General features: G+C 47.3%; 1 protein-coding gene across 3 annotated transcripts in view; it reads right to left on the bottom strand.

Annotated features, from left to right (window-relative positions):
- Tbc1d22a (TBC1 domain family member 22A) overlaps positions 1 to 17111 on the bottom strand; it is a 351530-nt gene that overhangs the window by 245936 nt on the left and 88483 nt on the right. For all 3 annotated transcript variants that reach the window (XM_042697987.1, XM_042697985.1, XM_042697986.1), the window contains 3 exons: positions 14474 to 14544; positions 7267 to 7395; positions 4319 to 4381 (listed from right to left, as the gene is read on the bottom strand). In XM_042697987.1, the coding sequence (XP_042553921.1) occupies positions 4319 to 4381; positions 7267 to 7395; positions 14474 to 14544 (263 nt within the window). The remainder of the gene's footprint in view (positions 1 to 4318; positions 4382 to 7266; positions 7396 to 14473; positions 14545 to 17111) is intronic.

A 17111-nucleotide genomic window follows, 5' to 3' on the forward strand; every position in this document is an offset into this window, starting at 1 on the left:
CAGGCCACCTCTGCACTGGGCCGTGACCACTGGCCTCCCCTGGATCACTGCGCACTCACTTGGGAACCTCCCCATTAGCAGGCACCCGTCTGAGTCCTGCCAGTTCTGCGGCCAGCTATACTTTCCCACATGGACATAGGTCCACCCCAGAGGGCTGAGTAGAGGCTGGGAACAGGCATGTTGAAGTTTATAAAGTAACCAAATAATGAGCAAAACCTGACAAGATGCTTCACCATAAGAGATGTCTGCATAGCAAGCCAGCGCACAAAAGCTGCTCAGTTCACGCATCAACCGGGAAATGCAAATTACAATCCTGCTATGCACCCATTAAAAACGGCTAAAATCTGAAAGGCTGGTAATACCAAATGCCACAATTAAAACTCTCATGCAATCCTGGTTGGAATGCAAACCAGTATAATCCATCGTGAAATCATTTGGCAGTGTCTTATACAGCTAAATATTCTCTCACCAAACAATGCAGCTATTCTACTTCTAATAATTTCCCAGGTGCTGGGAGCATGGGAAGCAGATGCCCTCACAAGATGCAAACATGAAGTTTACAGCAGAGCCCCACGTCCACCAGCTGGTGAATGAATCACTGTGGTATGCTCACAAATGGAAAATTACTCAGCAAAAGAACTGAACCACTGATAGACACAACCACACTAGTTTCAGCATTGTGCTAAGTAAAAGAAGCCACACGCATCTACAGTGTGACTTACATATAGGAAATTCCTGAAAGCAGCGTAACTCTAGAGACAGACAGCAGACCCGTGGCTCCCAGGGGCCACGGGGCAGAGAAGGCCAATCACCAAGGACAGAGTGGTGGATGTGATTCACAGTGTGTGGTTACTCCTATAGACAGGAGTCAGAGCATATCTAATTGTAAACTTGAAATAAGCATATTGTATTGCAGCTAAAGGAGAGAAGGAGGGGAGGAAGGAATAAGGAAGAGGAGGAGAAAGAGAAGGCAACAAGGAAATGGAGGAGGAAGAAATCATGACCATAGCTGAGCAGCCGTTGCCTGTGAAGTGAATAAACAAATGTCTGTCAGGATTGCAGGAGGGGCTGCTCACCGCAGACGCCCTTCCTGAGGAGTCACAAGCCCAAACCTGCGCGGCGCACATGACAGACTAAACCAAAAGACCACTTCCCTGGCTCCCAGGCAGCTGAGTAGCACGAGGGCACTAACGTAGGCCAGCAGAGTATTGTGCGAGACACTCCTAACTCTAAAGGGGAAGTGTGCCTTCTCCAGTGGTACCTCATTAGAATTCCATGCTAGTGGAATGCAAATGTGACCAAGAGCACTAAGCAGCCAACTTGGACCCTGAGGTTAAAGCCCAGCACAGAGGAGCAACCAATTGCCTGACAAAGAACTAGTACTGGAAACAGTAATAGACTTGGGTTTCGTGACGCCGCTATAGTTATAGATTTGCTGTCATCTGTGGACACCTCTGGGCTGAGCCTCCACAATGCCAGAAATCCTCGTTTGATTTTGCCTACTGGCCAACAGGACCCACTCTTCAACACCTTTCGGAAGCCCTGCTCCTCAGTTAATTCCCTCACACACAGGCTACTCTCAGGTTGCGCTTACCGCCCTGACCCAGGCTGCCCGAGTCTGCCCTCCTCCCAAGGCCTGCCTGTCCGGCAGACTACAAAGGCCTGCTCAGCTCTGCAGCCTGGCTAGATGGCCCCTTGCCAGGGAGACCCCACAGCCAGGAGGCATGCCAAGCCCGCAGGACAAGGACCTCGCCACCCAAAAGCCCCAAATGGCCTGGCTGGTGGTGAGTCTGCACCTACATACCCAGAGCACGAGCCAAGTCAGCTCTTCCAGGAACGGGGCAAACGGTGGGAAACACGATAAAGGGAGGTAAACCAAACATCTATTTTCCACTCTAAAAAGTTAAGTAAAAAGGAGGTCATAATGCATTATCTCTTGTTTCCTGATAGAATAAGCACATCACTGAAACAGGTCCTCACTGAGAAGTATCTCAAAATGACCACTTCTGCGGAAAGTCATTTTCTCCTTTTGTGTTCTACAATCTATGAGTAGTTTCACTTTAACAATGCTACAATTTCTGACAGGTTTACTGCACAGCTAAGAGATGTCAAAGTTTGTAAGTGCATTTACTCGGGTATAACAAGATGGAAAACAAACTATTGCAAACAATAAGAAAAGTCCCCTTTAAAGAGATATTGCCAACTTTAGCAACAGAAATATTTAAAAAACTATAAAATATCTATAAGATCCTTTGGGGAGAAAAATTTTAAAACTTCTTTGAAATGCATTAAAAACTGGTATAAAAGAGAGGAAACTAGTATATTTACAAAAATGAAAATAAAAGTTAGCAAAGATGTCAGTTATTCCAAATGGACCTAGTGACTCTGCAATTATAATCACAAGTCAGACAGCCCCAAAAACTCAAAACTTGGCAGTTTGCTTCTGAGATACTTGAAAGAGCAAAGAGCACAGTCAACTCTACCCAGTCAGCTCTGAAGAGGAAGAGGGGGATGACGGACATCCCCCCCCCCCCGCCCCCAGGCATTCTGACACTATCAAGCGAGGTGACAGCCAGGTCCTACAAGACAGAACGGAAATGCAGGGCAGACCATGTGAAGGGACAATGATGCAAAGGAGAGGTGACGCCACAAATATGGAGACAAGCGGGGTCCACGCACAGTTCAGAGGCTGACGGACCGCCCAGGCACCGCCAGCAAACACAGCGGTGGGAAAAGGTGACAACATAGTAAAGCACCTAGATGGCTGAATGGACTTTAAAAAGTCACTTGTTTTGTGGAAGTTTTGTTTTGGGTTTGTTTGGGTCCTTTTGTTTTCTGGGGTTTGAACTCAATAAACCATTCTCTTACTAAGCAGGCACCCTACCACAAAACCATGGGCCCTAAAGCCCTTTCGCTTTAGCTACTTTTCAGATGAGGTCTCACATTTTTTGTCCAAATTAGTCTGGACTGCAAGCCTATTACAGGTGTGGACCACCACACCCACATTTGAAAAAAATACAAGGTTTAGTCTAACCATAAAGGAGCAGCGGGTTCAATTTCACCAACACAAGGAATTTCTCACCAGTAACAGCAACCCATAAAAAAAGTGAGATGCGGGCTGGGAAGGTGGCTCAGTGGTAGAGCGCTTGCCTTGCATGCTCAAGGCCCTGGGTTCGATTCCTCAGCACCACATAAGCAAAAAGAAAAAAGCCGGAAGTGGCGCTGTGGTTCAAGTGGTAGAGCGCTAGCCTTGAGCTGAAGAGCTGAGGGACAGCGCTCAGGCCCAGAGTTCAGGCCCCACGACCGGACCCAAAAAAAAAAAAAAAGTGAGATGCAAGCCACAGAAAGGGAGAACTAGAGTCTGAACTATATAAAGATTAACAACTAGTCTGAAAAATGAGCATAACACAGGCACAAGCCTTTTCCAGGAGGAGGAACAGAGAAAATGCCCATAAATATATGAAGGGATGCTCAACCCCATTAGCAACCAGAGAAATGAAAACTAGGAGCAGGATGAAAGACCCCCAGAAAACAAAGCTGGAAAGTCTGGCAATATCTAACAGAGTGGTGAGCTCAAGGGGCTCCATGAAGCACAATACTCAGGAGGTGTGTCTCCGTGGCAGAGCTCCTCTGGGAAGTGTGTCAGTGTCCCTGTGAACATTTAACAGGGACTGGCTCAGCAATGTACAACAGGAGCTATCTGAATTCAATGCTGAGGAGAAATTCTTGCCTGGGGCAACTACAGAAATGAGCATAATGGGCCGGGCAACACAGTTCCTAACAGCAAAACATTAGGAATAGACCAAAAGCCCATTCTCAGGAAACAGGCGACAGACAGACTGTTTATGTACCTAGATACACAGGCATCTAAGCTGACACTTTGGACATCACATAGACAGGAAAACAAGCTTCAGGAACTAGATGGCACAAAGAATGATACAGCGCCAAGGGATACAGCATTAGAGCACACATTATTTTCTCGGTATTGAAGTTATGAGGGATTGCAGATGTAAAAATCAGGAGTACTGGAGTTAGGTCAAATGGTTAAATGCTTGCCCAGCAAGTACAAGGTTAGCACTGGTAAGATTCTCGATCCTAAATCCAGGGTGGGTCATGAGTACATGCTACATATTTGCACACACACTGCACGCAGCAATGTGACACAAGAGGAAACTTAAAAGAACAATGAACGATTCCTATCCACAACTCTGCTCTCAAGGCCCAAACTCCCCAGAACTGGGTCGCCAACCTTGCGTTCCCACGGTCCTGTGTGCACAGAGAGCACACGGCCCTCCCGGCAGAGAGCCTGGCCTCTTACCTCCGTCACCTTGGGTTGAAGTATCAGTGTTTCAGGACTCATCCGAGGGATGTCTATGTGGATCTGGAAAGGCAGCAGAGAGACAAGTTTACTCGAAAGGATCGAGTCCCGTGACACTGAAGCACCACAACTGAAGGAGCACACTTGGCGACAGTCGAGCTAACTTTGCCTGGTAACCTGCTCTCTCTGAGGACATGAAGCGCTACGCGAACTCCCCGAGTGGAGTTCTTCAGAGTCCTTCCCACCTGAGGGAGGCCCCCGGCCCCTCCCAACCAGGCAGTGCAGGGTTAGGAGCAGAGCAGGCCTTCCACTCTTTAGTAACATAAGCCATGACAATTAGTAAACATTGACTTTCGGCCTCTGACACAAACAGCAATTCAAGCACACCGACAGTGCATGGGGCTTTGCCGTGGCAGAGACTTCTTAGAAAACAGGACACATTTTCCTCTACTTCACAAGGTCCTTGAGAAGATAGGACACTTCCCAAAGGAAGTGTTTGAAGGCCTCTGCTAGAGTCTGCTGATGCCTGCCTGGCTGCCATCTGATATCTGTGCCTTACCTGCGATCCTGACATGGCACAGGGGGCAGCCGAGGGTTCAAAAAGCAACCAGACAAGACCCTCAGAGCAAAGCTGCATCACAGGCCAGCTTCCATGTCCCACAGGGATGTCCCATTCAGCCACCACTGTTGTCGCTCTTGGTGCGCCAGGGCAACCGCGCAGACAGGCTGAGGGAAGATGCTGAACTTCAGCTCACCCTCACCCCTGCTCACAGAGAATTCTAGCATCCTGAAGCCAGAGATGATCACCTCATTCAGCTGCGACTGAGCCTGTGGCCTTGAGTAACCACTCAGGCTTGGGCTCAGCCTCCTCAGCTACACAAGGCCTGCTCAGCACCCTTCAGCCAGTTAACAGTGAAGACCAGGAGGCTGAGTCCACAGACTGAGCCAGCTGAGATGAGCAGGCCCCTAGGGCTCACAGGGAAGACAGCTGTGGCCAGCTGTGCTGTGAGGGGAATCAGGTACCACACGCAGACTAGCAGCTGGCCACACATGGGTGCGGGACAAGGACCACCAGATTGGCTACCATGGCCACCTGAAGGCCATCTCCAGCACCCTGCTCCCTGCAGGGACACCCTGGGGGCAGGCACACCATGGGCTCCAACCAGGTTCGACTCGCCTCTGTATGCCCAGAACCAGCAGGGCCTGCCTTATCCAAGAGCAGACGGCGACACACATTACACAGACAGGACGGCACCAAAATGACACTCCACACCTTGCTATCCCAGAGGAGAGAAGCCCGGACTGCCCCCATCAGCCACAGGACTGGAATACAGAACTGATATGTACAGAGAAACATGCCAGTGAAGCACAATTCTTACCACCTCAGTGGTGGCCTCAGTTGGCAGCCATCTTTGGCCAAAGAGTACACATGTAACAACAGAGTGAAGAAGATCAACACTTGGGGAAGGCTGGATACCCTGGAGACTCTGAGAAGCAAGCTGCTGGCATCCAAGCATGGACAGGCAGGAGAGCCAACCGCCTTACATCACAGTCCAACTTTAATTAATGTGGAAATTTCTGGAGAACTCAAAACAACACAAGACCTTTTTGTTGTTTATCATGGTAACTGAGAAAAGATGCCTACCACCTGTCTGTAGTGAACTTTCCCTTCACGGTTCATAAAACAGCCTGAAAGGTCCTTCAAGGACCCGCTTGTTCGTCCTTTTTAAGACTCTTTCTTAAGAAAAAGTACATCAAAAACATGCTCCACACAATACTAATGTATCCATTTCCTAAAATCAGTGAAGTAGAAAACAAACCAGACAAACTACAATTCCATGACCAAATGCAAACACAGTCTGTGTCCACCCGGCTTCCCAGAGTAACAAACAGGGCAGCAGCCCAACCCCAAGAACCAGCCCAGTGCAGGCAGGGGCTGGGCCACCTCAGAAAGAGCTGGAAATGGACTTGTGCCCAGCCTCCATGGCCTTTTCTGCAGCAAGTCAGTGGCTCTGGGCTGTCAGCAGCTTCACGTGTGTGAGGAAGACACTTTCGAAACCACTTCACCCAAGGTTTGAGTAAAAGGGAAGCAACCTTTCCCGCAGATCTACACCAAAATGACAAGATCTAGGATGGAAAACTGACAGAGCTCCTCCACCTGGAAACAGAGCCTGCAAAGCACTCTCAACACCAATGGAGCCAGGAAGTGAGGGACATCGGAGATCAGGGCCAATTAAGAACCGCCACTGTGAATGTTCACACACTCCAGCGTGGGATGAAGCAGCTCAGAGCTGTTCTAACAGCAAGCACTAGATGTGCTGTGAACCGCGAAGCAACTTTTTATTCACCCATTAGGCACCATCATCTGTTGATTGTGCAAGAAAATGTCGTCGTGCTTATTTTTTAATTAAACTAAATAGCAAATGATAAACTGACTACACCTTTGGCTATAGCCTGAGCCTGCCCGTCTCCCCGTGAGTTGAGCTAATCAGCCTTCTGTCAATCCATCTCCTTCTCCTGGCTTTCCTGAGAATCACAGTTCCCTCCAATCCTGCAGGACGGTCACAATACCATCCACCCAGACAGCAGAGACCCTGCCATGATGCTCTCTGGCTCGACGTCTGCTTCTGCCACTGAAGAGCAGATGGTAGCTTGCCAAAACACAAGACATCCACCATCCCTGGAGACAGACTGCAGGGCACTGCTAACCAGATCTCTGGCACCTCCTTTGTAACCCCAACTGAAAACGCTCTTTTCACTTCCCCAGAAGGATGTGGATCAAGCCAGATATTACCACTAGAGGAAATCTGCTATCATGTGTTTGCTAATGCATGCGTTTATTAGAAAATTAAAGTCTGTGAGCAAGCCAGGGACATGCTAAATGAAATGCTTCCTGGCACTATCACCAAGCCTAATATCAAGTTAACAGAAAAAAGGAGGACGCCCACCTGTCTGTATGTGTCCTGGTGAGCTTCGTCATTCCTGGAGTCATAATAGTGCTCGATGAAAGCAAAATATTCCTTTTGTTTTCTCTGGAGAGTGGCCGGTCTTCGGTCTACATTGGCAGGAAGGTAACCCTGGGTGAGAAAAAGAGCAAACACATACTTATGGTTACCGCTCACTCACCAGACTCCATCGTAAGTGTGAAGTTCAAGGCTCAGTCTCAGAGGGAGTCGGGGCGGGGAGCCTGGCTCACATACAGTGCGCACTGCCTGGACCCTCCACAGGGGGCAGTGTGGGTTGCTACTCCCAGCCAGACAGGTCAAAGACAACATCAGGCTGGGAACCAGTGCCCTTCCAAAGCAGGGCCAGATGACTACAAGTGTGTGCAGTATCACACTCACAACACACATGCACATACACACGTGTGTGCACAACCCTGTCACTTAGGCAAATCTGCAACTCTCTCCAAAGACCAGTGGAGGCAAATCTGCAACTCTCTCCAAAGACCAGTGGGCTTTCGGCAGCTATAGTGCAATAGATTAAGTGGACTGAGGTCAGAAAGGGCCAGGCAGCCTGGTGGATAGAGACGCCCAGACTCCAGGGCCAGACTGCCTGGTGTCATAGAGCATCTGCTTTCTTATACCAACATGAATTTACAACATAAAACTTGCCCATCTTAAGGCAGGTACGTGATCTCGATAAAGGTATGCAGCCCCATGACTGGGGCTCCCACAGAGATCCAGAACAGTTCTGTGGCCCCGGTACAGTCCCTGCGGTCCATCCCTGCCCTGGGAGGCACCGCCTCCTCACTAGGGAGGACAGACTCTGGCCTGGAGTCACTCAGGACCTAGGCTTTTGTGCACTGTGTTCTGAGGGTTCTGGGTGGGTGCAGCTGGCTGGGCCCTCGTCCCTAGTGAGCACCCGGGCTGCTGTTATGAACAAAGCCCATCATGCTATCACAGGATTTGGGGACCGCATGCCTTAGTTTTTCCTCTAGGCGCAGAATTGCTGGATCACAATGTAAGCAGAGCTTTCGTTTTCTGAAAAACTGACAGGTTGCTCTGAATGTGTCTCCCTCTGACACTCATCCCTGTGTTTTCTCCACACTACCGTTTCCTGGGCATGAGTCCACATCCCCTCCCTTAACGACCAGCAACGCTGGACACCGTCCATCCATGTAGACAACACATCTCTTCTCAGTGAAGTACTAGTTTAGAATTTTCACCTATCTTCTAATCCCATTGTTTACCTTCCTGCTGAGTATGTGTTGTTATAACTGCATTGTTATATCTGTATGTATTGTTATATCTCCAGTCTGTGGCTTGCCTTTCCCTTTTTTTTATTTTTTATTGACCAATTAGCTATACAAGGAGGTTTCATTTTATCAAGTTGATTTATGTCTACAATGGTTGGTCAAAATTACTGCTCTCCCCTCTTTCCCCCTCCCCTTTCCCAGTCCAGGCTCATCAAGTATCCTTGGTTCCATTCACACACGTATAAAATCTGTCCCCCTCCCCCACTCACTAATGCCTACACCCCAGAATAAACGTCACTCAGCTTCCCAATATTCCCTTTGGATAAGTGCATGTTAATTGTGTGAAGAAGTTTCGTCATGGTCTCTCATACATGCATACGCTATATTCTACTTACACTGATCTAGCACACACACATACACACACCATCATATATGTGCTTACATATGTTTATATCCTAGATCTAACATCCACATATGAGGGAAATCATGTTCTTTATCCTTCTGAGCCTGATTTCCAGGTCCACCTATTTCCCAGAAAATGATATCATTCCGTTCTTCCTTACAGTTGAATAATGTTCCACTGTGTGTACACACTGTATGTTTGTGACCCGGTCATCAGATGCAGGGCCTCTGGCTCTCTCCACGCTGCAGCTGTGTGGTGACTGGTGCAATAAACATGGGCATATAGGTTCCTGTGCTGTATCCTGACCTGCTTTCCTAAAAATAAACGCCCAAGAGGGGTCTTGCTGGATCATAGGGTATCCCATGTTTACTTTTCTGAGGAACTTCCCTACTGATTCCCATCTTGGTTGTGCTAGTATACAGTTCCATCAGCAATGTAGTAAGGCCCCTCTTTCCCACATCCTCACCAACATTTGCTGCTGTTTGTATTTTTGATGATGGCCATTCCAACTGGGGTGAGATGGAGTCCTAGTGTCATTTTGGTTTGCATTTCTTTTATGGCCAAAGCTGTTGAGCATTTATTCATGTACTTCTGGGCCATTTGTGTTTCTTCTTTTGAGAAATGTCTGCTCCATTATTAACTGGTTTGTTGGATCTTTGAGGTTTTTTTTTAGGCTCCCTATATATTCCAGTTATTAGGCCCTTGTCAGATGTATAGCCAGGAAAGATCTTCCCATTCTGTTGGCTGTCTTTTCAGCTCAGTGACTATATTTATTTTTGCTGTGCAGAAGCTTTTTAACTTGATACAGGTCCATTTGTCAAACTTTTTTCATATCTGCTGAGCCACTAGAGTTCTATTCAAGAAGTTACCATGTATGCCAATAAGTTCCAGTGTTTTCCCTATTCTCTAAATTTCGAAGTTCCAGATCTTACTTTAAGTTGATCCAGTTTCAGCCTTCTACATCTAGATGTCCGGTTTTCCTAGCACCATTTGTTGATGAGATATCTTTATTCTAACACATTTTTTTACGCCCTTGTCAAGAGTGCATTTCTGGGTCTTCTAATCTGTTCCATTTATCTTGAGGTCTGTTTTTGTGATAGTACCACATTGTTTTTGTTATTAAGTCTCTGTAGTATAGTTTGAAGTCTGAAACTGTGATACCTCCAGCATTTCTCTTTTTGCTCAGGACTGCTTTGGCTATTCAAGGCCTTTTATGATTGTCTTCTCTATCTAAGAAAAATGTCCTTGGGATTTTAGTGGGTATTGCATTGAATTAATAGAACATCTTTGGTAATATGGCCATTTTCACAATATTAATTCTGCCAATTCCTGAACACTGTCTACCTTCTGATGTTTTCATCAAGGGTTTATAGTTTTCACCTCCTTGGTTAGGTTTATTCCTAGGTATATTTTTTAAGCTATTGTGAAGGAAATTACTTCCCTAATTTATTCACATTCTGTTCATTGCTGGTATACAGAAAAGCTATGAACATCTGCATGCTACAGGTGACTGGCATGGAGCTATAAACAGTTGCTAAAAAGAAGAGCCTGTGTGTCCAGCCAGGGACCCAGGCGTGGGTGCGGGACAGCAGGAGCCTCCAGGCTGGTCATCAGAAGTGGTATGGACAGAGTATGAAGGGCAGACACCATAGTCTCCCTGGTGAGTAGGAGTAAGCATCTTACAAACATGTACCCCAAATTTTAACTCACTGAAACACAGATTCTAAAAGACAAGTAAGCCATTAGTGGAACCAGCGAGATAAAAACACCCCCACATACTCCTGACATCCCATTCCTAGAGGAAAACACATGCGCAAGTAGAGGCCTTTCAATAATTAAGCAAGACTAAAAATTATGCAAATGATATATTCAAGTATGCAATGAATTTTAAATGACAGAACTACAGAAAACTTAATTGCTGTATTAGCATGCTATAAAAACACTAATCATAAATGTAAAACAATGCATGCATATACTTATATCTAAATTGTCCCAGTGACACACAGCCGGCTTGTTCCCGCCCAGCTGTGTTCATATGCAAACTTGCCTCAGCAGAGAGCAAGAAGACAACAGGACCCTGGACCCTCCCTGATCATCTTTAACCATTGTACTCACTGGCACAAATGTTAAAGTGTAATTAGTTTTCATCCAATGCTTCTGAAATCGTTATTAAAAAGAAGAGGCCAAGCTATGATTCTCTACAGCACGGATCTTTATGAAGGTACTGGAGCCTGGCACCAGTGGTTGACACCCGAAAGCCTAGCTAATCAGGAGGCTAATTCTAAGCTAGGCTAATTCCAACTAGGAAAGTATATGAGAACCTCATCTCCAATTAACCACCAAAAAGTGGGAAGTGGTAGAGCTTTGAACAAAAAAGCTCAGGGACAGCAACCAGGACTTGAGTTCAAGCCCCAGGATCAAAAAGAAGAAGGAGCAGGAGGAGGAGGAAAGAAGGGGGGAGAAGAGGTAGAGGTGGGGGGGGTAGGAAGAAGAGGGGAGAGGAAAGGGAGGAGGAAGAGGAAGAAGGAAGGAAGAAGAAAGTACTAGAGTGCCTGGCTATGATTTCCATGTGGTTCAACAGCACACCCGCGACCGCATCTGTGCTACTTCAGGAATGATGAGAACCATGCCACTCACCCTTCCCACTGAAGCAGATTCCCACAGACGCCAAGACAATGCTAGTTGATGATAAAAGGTAAACACATTGGAGAAAAGTCACAAGAGCACCCGGCTTTGAACTATCCTCATCATCTGGTACAGCACTGGCTCTCTGTCTTTCTAAACAGGACAGAGGATGACATCTTCTTGGTCCTGCAGGACTGAGTACCTGGAATGGACCACTGCCATCTCACCCACCAAGCCATCCAGACAAACCGTCAGACCCGCGCACCCAGCACACCCTGCGCCGCAGCCCCACCCCAGCCTGGCACGGCTCCCCACCGGCTCGTGAGCAGCCTGGTCCCATCCTGCAGGGAGTCTGACAGTCCTGGAACGCCAGTCTCCCCAGCACACGAGGGGCCTCAGCCGCATGTCCTGAGTTTTCAGGTGACACTAACATGCGACCAGAATGAAAAACCACAGCTCGGGAGCCTGCCCCGTCCTCGCCAGCCTCACTGCTGCCTCTCCGCAGGCAGGGGCTCCCTGAACACACCGGTCCACAGCATAACCAGGTCAGTGCACACCTGACACCGGGGTCCAGCCCAGGTTCTGGCTTGCTTTGTGACCCAGGCAGTGGACCTGCCACAGCTCCCAGCAAGTTGCTGGGCAAGCCGGGCCAAATCTCCAGGATTCGGAGAGTGATGGAGAAGTAGGCTTGGCGGGATGACTTCCTCCTCCCCGCCCCCCGCCTTGCCTGTCACTGGGTGATCGCCCACCGTTTCCCACACTTGCTGAGGGCCTGGCAGTCACACACGGGAAGCACCTGCTGGCCATGACTTCACCATCTCCAGGATCCAACGCAGAAGACCTTGCTCAGGGTGATGATGAGCGACCACCAGGCACCAGGCACAGAGATGCCAAGCGCACTTCGGAGTCCACCTCTCATGGCTGAAAGAGGCCTGTGGACACCGGCCACCTTTCACCTCCCGACCGTCGTGGCGGAAAGCGCCCTCGGCTGGTGGGCTCCCCGCTAGAGAGCTGGAGCCACCAAGCAGCCGTGTTCCAGAGAGGCAGAACTCCAACAGCACATGCCTCCCTTCAGAGCTCCCTCTCTGGCTGTCGCAGACCCTACCCACCCCTCCACACCCCGCAGCCCTTGGCCAAATCAACTCCCTTCCCAAACCCTTGAGAGTTATTCCTATTGCAATTCTAGCCACTGCTTCTGCCCTGCCCTCCTGCGACGCCAGTGCCTTTCCCAGGGGACACCGACAGCCCTTCTGCCATGTCACATGAGCAGGCCACTGTGCCAGAGGGCCTGGCCCGGCCCCCTTCTTGGAGCTTCCTTCCCTGGGGCTGACTTGGCTTATACACCTGGTACTTATCGTCTGCTGAAACCAGACCTAGGAGAGGTCCAAAGGCTACCCCGTTCACATCATCTTGGTGCCAAGTCCTCCCTCCCCGGCCTCCAGGTACACCTCTCCAAGCCCTGGCCTGCCGATACACCTCTCGGTGGTCTCACAGATTACCGCGTCGTCCCCTCCCCATGAAGCTGCCCTTGGTACTGGGCTGCTCCACACCACTGGTCCATACTCAACACCCCACAAGTGTATTGTCGCACACGAAGCTGTGTTTTTCCTGTGGCCAGTCTGCAGCCCAATCTCCTCCTCCGGGAAGCTGACTGTCCATTCATCACTGTCTCCTAAGCAAAGTCTCTGTGATCAGGACAGGTAAACAGATGGGCTGGAGAAGAGTGGATTTTCTCTGATCCGCTCTACCTGCACTCCAGTCTCACAGCTACCCACCTCTCGTTTCCACCTACAGGGCAGGGTAGCCCACGTCTCCCCCTGCTCCTCTGTGCTGCTCACCCCCGTGCCCATTAATGTGGCAGCCAGCACAGAGCTCAACACGGCCAGTCATGGCAGCTCTGACCCACAGAGAGGCAGAACTCAAAAGCCAGCAGAAAACAACACATAGGAAGCCTTCCACTCACATCCTTAACAAATACCAAATTGCAATTAAGTAACTTCAGGGTAATTTCATAGAACCACCCACCAACAATCTAAAAGGCTTGTAACCTATCTTAAAGGATATTTGGAAAGCTGGGTATCAATCCATAAGATTAAAACAACACACAAAGTAAAAATATGAACAATCACAGCAGGTCTAGCTTTAATTGCAAGAGAATATTTAATCAATAAATATTTGTTACTCAGAGCAGCATCTGCATTTAGGATTATGAGGTACTAAGCTGCAAATTTATTAAGACTCATTAGAGAGAAAGAGTCTTTTAAACACTGAAAGTCAGACCCAATTTAGAGTGGGCACTTAAGAGTTCCCTATCGACTTTCCTCCAAAAATAATGGAGGAAAAGAAAGGAGACGGTCAACTATTCTGAAATTTTCATCGAGGCCACATTCACTTCTGACCTGAACCTGGGTGGGTACATAAGAGCAGATGCAGTCACCACCCACCAAGGCAGCGGAGAGGCTGAGGGTGCCACCTCCAGCCTCCATCACAGACACACACACACACTACTTCTAACATAGCCTCCTCTTTTCTCTGTGTGCTAACAGCACTACTAATCCTTTACAAAAACACACTTCCTGTTTCAACTTCTCAGGGCTGAATAATCTTCTAGCTCTGCTTCCTAAATGACATGTCTGAGCATATTACAAAGTTTTCTTTTCTAATAATAAAAATCAGAGCAAAAGAATACAGTTGTCACAAGTTACCACTTATCCTCACCTTCTGCCAGCCTTGCCAACTCAACCTTGAAATTAAGCCCAGAGCAGACAATGCCATCTTGGCCACACGCAGTGAAGCCTCGGGTCAGTGTGCGACCAAATCAGGCAAGTATGTGGGCTGTGTGGAGGGCCAGGTTCCAGCCAGCCTCGCGGCTATGCTCAGAGGAGGAGGGATGCGGGACCACGCAGGGCTGAGCAGGGCACACACTTACCGAGAGGAGTTTCCACGTAATTGGACGAACTGGCTTAGGGATTCCGGACCAACTCAGCTTCCGTAACTCCTCTGTTGACAAAAGAGGGGAGACAAGGAAAAGTAGAGTTTATTTTATCAAAGGTTAGCCCGCTTCCCTGGGCCTTAACACACCCACTATCAACACAGGGCGCAGTGGAGCCTGTAAATGGACCCGCAATGAGAATAAATGGTAAGCGTCTCAGACACTGCTTGTCCACGATGAGCGAGAGAAGGTGAATCACCTCTCTGTAAGACCCAAAGGCACTTGTTTGCAAGATGCACCCAATGTGCCTGAAGCCAACAGGAACAGGGGAGGCCCTTCCTCCCGGGACAGGGACCCTCACCGTCTTCCTCTCGATTCCTACCCCAGCCCCGGAAGCTCTCTCACCAGCTTGGGCACGTCCTCCTCACCCGCCTCACTCTCACCGTACGTTGATTTATTCGCTTATTCTTGTTGTAAACGTGATCTATAGAGGGGTTGCAGTGCAGTTCCCTCAGCCAGGTAGGGAAGACATTTCTTTTTGAATAGTGTCACCTCTTCCCTCATTTTCTCCCAGGTTTTCCCTCCCAACTCCCCTCCTCATGGTCAGGACAGTGCCTAGTGAGTATCGCTGCTGCATCTGTTTACCCTTTTTTGTCCCACCATTCCTGAGCCCCTCCCTACCCTCCCGCAAACAGATCAATTTACATAGCAGTCAAAAGGTACAGAAATCAGTCACAGTGACAAAGGAGAAAACAAAAACAAAAGGCAAAATAACAAAAAAAAAATCTCTTGTTCCCTTTTCTTGGCGTTCACTTCGATAAACATAATTTTACATCATCGTGTGCACACAGCTGTGCACACAATGGAAGTCTTGCTTCCATCAGAGAGAATGACTTTGCACCATTCATAAGGAAGTAGGAAGACCTGGAAAAGTTCTATTAAGCAAAGTAAGCCAGACCCAAAGACACACAGGTTGCATGGCTTCCCTCTTTTGTAATAAATAGAATGTGCCTATAAATCTACAAGTAAACACATTGGATGGTAAAAGATAAAAAAAAATTACACTCACACATGACGAATTAAAAAGGACTCTAAACATTCATACAGTGAGACCAAAAGGAGGATATTCTTAGGAGAGGATCACACCATATTATATATTTATTTAATATATTTAAATATATAAGTATATATTTATATATGTACTTATATATTTAATATTTATATATTTAAATATATTAAATGTTTAAATATGTATTTATATATTTATGTTTATTTAAATATATGATATAAATTTAAAGATATGGGAAGAATTACAATGGTATAACTTCTTGAAACAACTTACAGTTTAACAAAATGAGAATCCCTGGAAACTGGAACGTGTATTGTTGCAGGGCAGAGAGTGAGGTCTTTGTCTAGAGGACAGAGGAATTGAGAGAGGAAGCATGGACAAATGCAGTCATAACGTTCACGTGCGTATGTGAGGGAATGGCTGAGGCTGAGATTGGGGAAAAGGATGGCACTGACCAAGATGCTTTGTACTGACTGACATGCTGAATTGAAACCCTTTTGTACAGCTACAGAAAATAAGTAAAATAAAATAAAATGAAGACCTAAACGACCATGGCATTTTCTTATCATCAGTTTCTTGCAATAAGCTCACCTTTAACACAGAACTAATGAAAGGAGATAGCCACACTATACCTAGCCAGAATAGCAAAGCTTCACATTAGACCAACCTAAGGCAGAGAAGCAGGAGGGGATTGACTAAAAGAAACCCGAGCCACAGCCAGAACCCTGATTCTGTCTGACCTTCTTAGTCTCTCCCTGAGCACGCACCTGCACAGCCTACAGGGCCTGAAAGTACATACCAGTGTGCAAGTGTATTAAACACAGCTGAACCCGAGGTAATTACTTCCTTCGCTGAAGTTAGGAATCCACTATGAGGTTCTTCTCCTAACAACTCAGAGCTGACGAAAAATACTATGAATAAAAGAAATGATTAAAAGGAAGACTTGGGTAATATAATCAACAAACTGCAAAGCCCTGACATCTAATCTTTTTCCAATTACTAAAGTCTAAGTGAAGTAAGTACAGAATAATTGGTTGATCACACTAGCGATAATTCACATCTTTCAGCAATCTCAGCAATTATCAAGTCTCCCCCAGCTCCCTAAGGACAGGATGGAAGGCAGAAACCTAATACCTGAGCAGCCGCGACGGAGTTTGCCAGTCATGCTCACGGCGCCTCTCCTGCCACACAACTTGGATTTCTGATTATGATTTATGAGAACGCACAGAGAAAACTCACCGTTAATGTGATCCTGCCTCCTCATTACAAGAAACCCTCAAAAAGCCAAAAATCTTGAACATACAGCAGGAGATAAAGACCTAATTTTGTTTCAGCTTTTGTGTTTAAAAAGAGCTTTCCACATATGTTATCTTATTTGATCCTCAGAACAGTCTGCATTAATTAGGGCTGTGAGCAGTGCTGTATCAATAGGACATGGTCTCAGAGAGGTTAAGTGAGTGGTCAATGTCACACAGAAGTTCTTGATATATTAACTACCATTCTTTAAAAGACTGAAGCACAGACCAATCTCACAGGAATACAGATAAATAGATCCAAAATAATATC

Source organism: Dipodomys spectabilis, unplaced genomic scaffold (genome assembly GCF_019054845.1).
Source record: "Dipodomys spectabilis isolate Male_0828 unplaced genomic scaffold, ASM1905484v1 ptg000230l, whole genome shotgun sequence".
In the NCBI taxonomy this organism is placed as follows: domain Eukaryota; kingdom Metazoa; phylum Chordata; class Mammalia; order Rodentia; family Heteromyidae; genus Dipodomys; species Dipodomys spectabilis.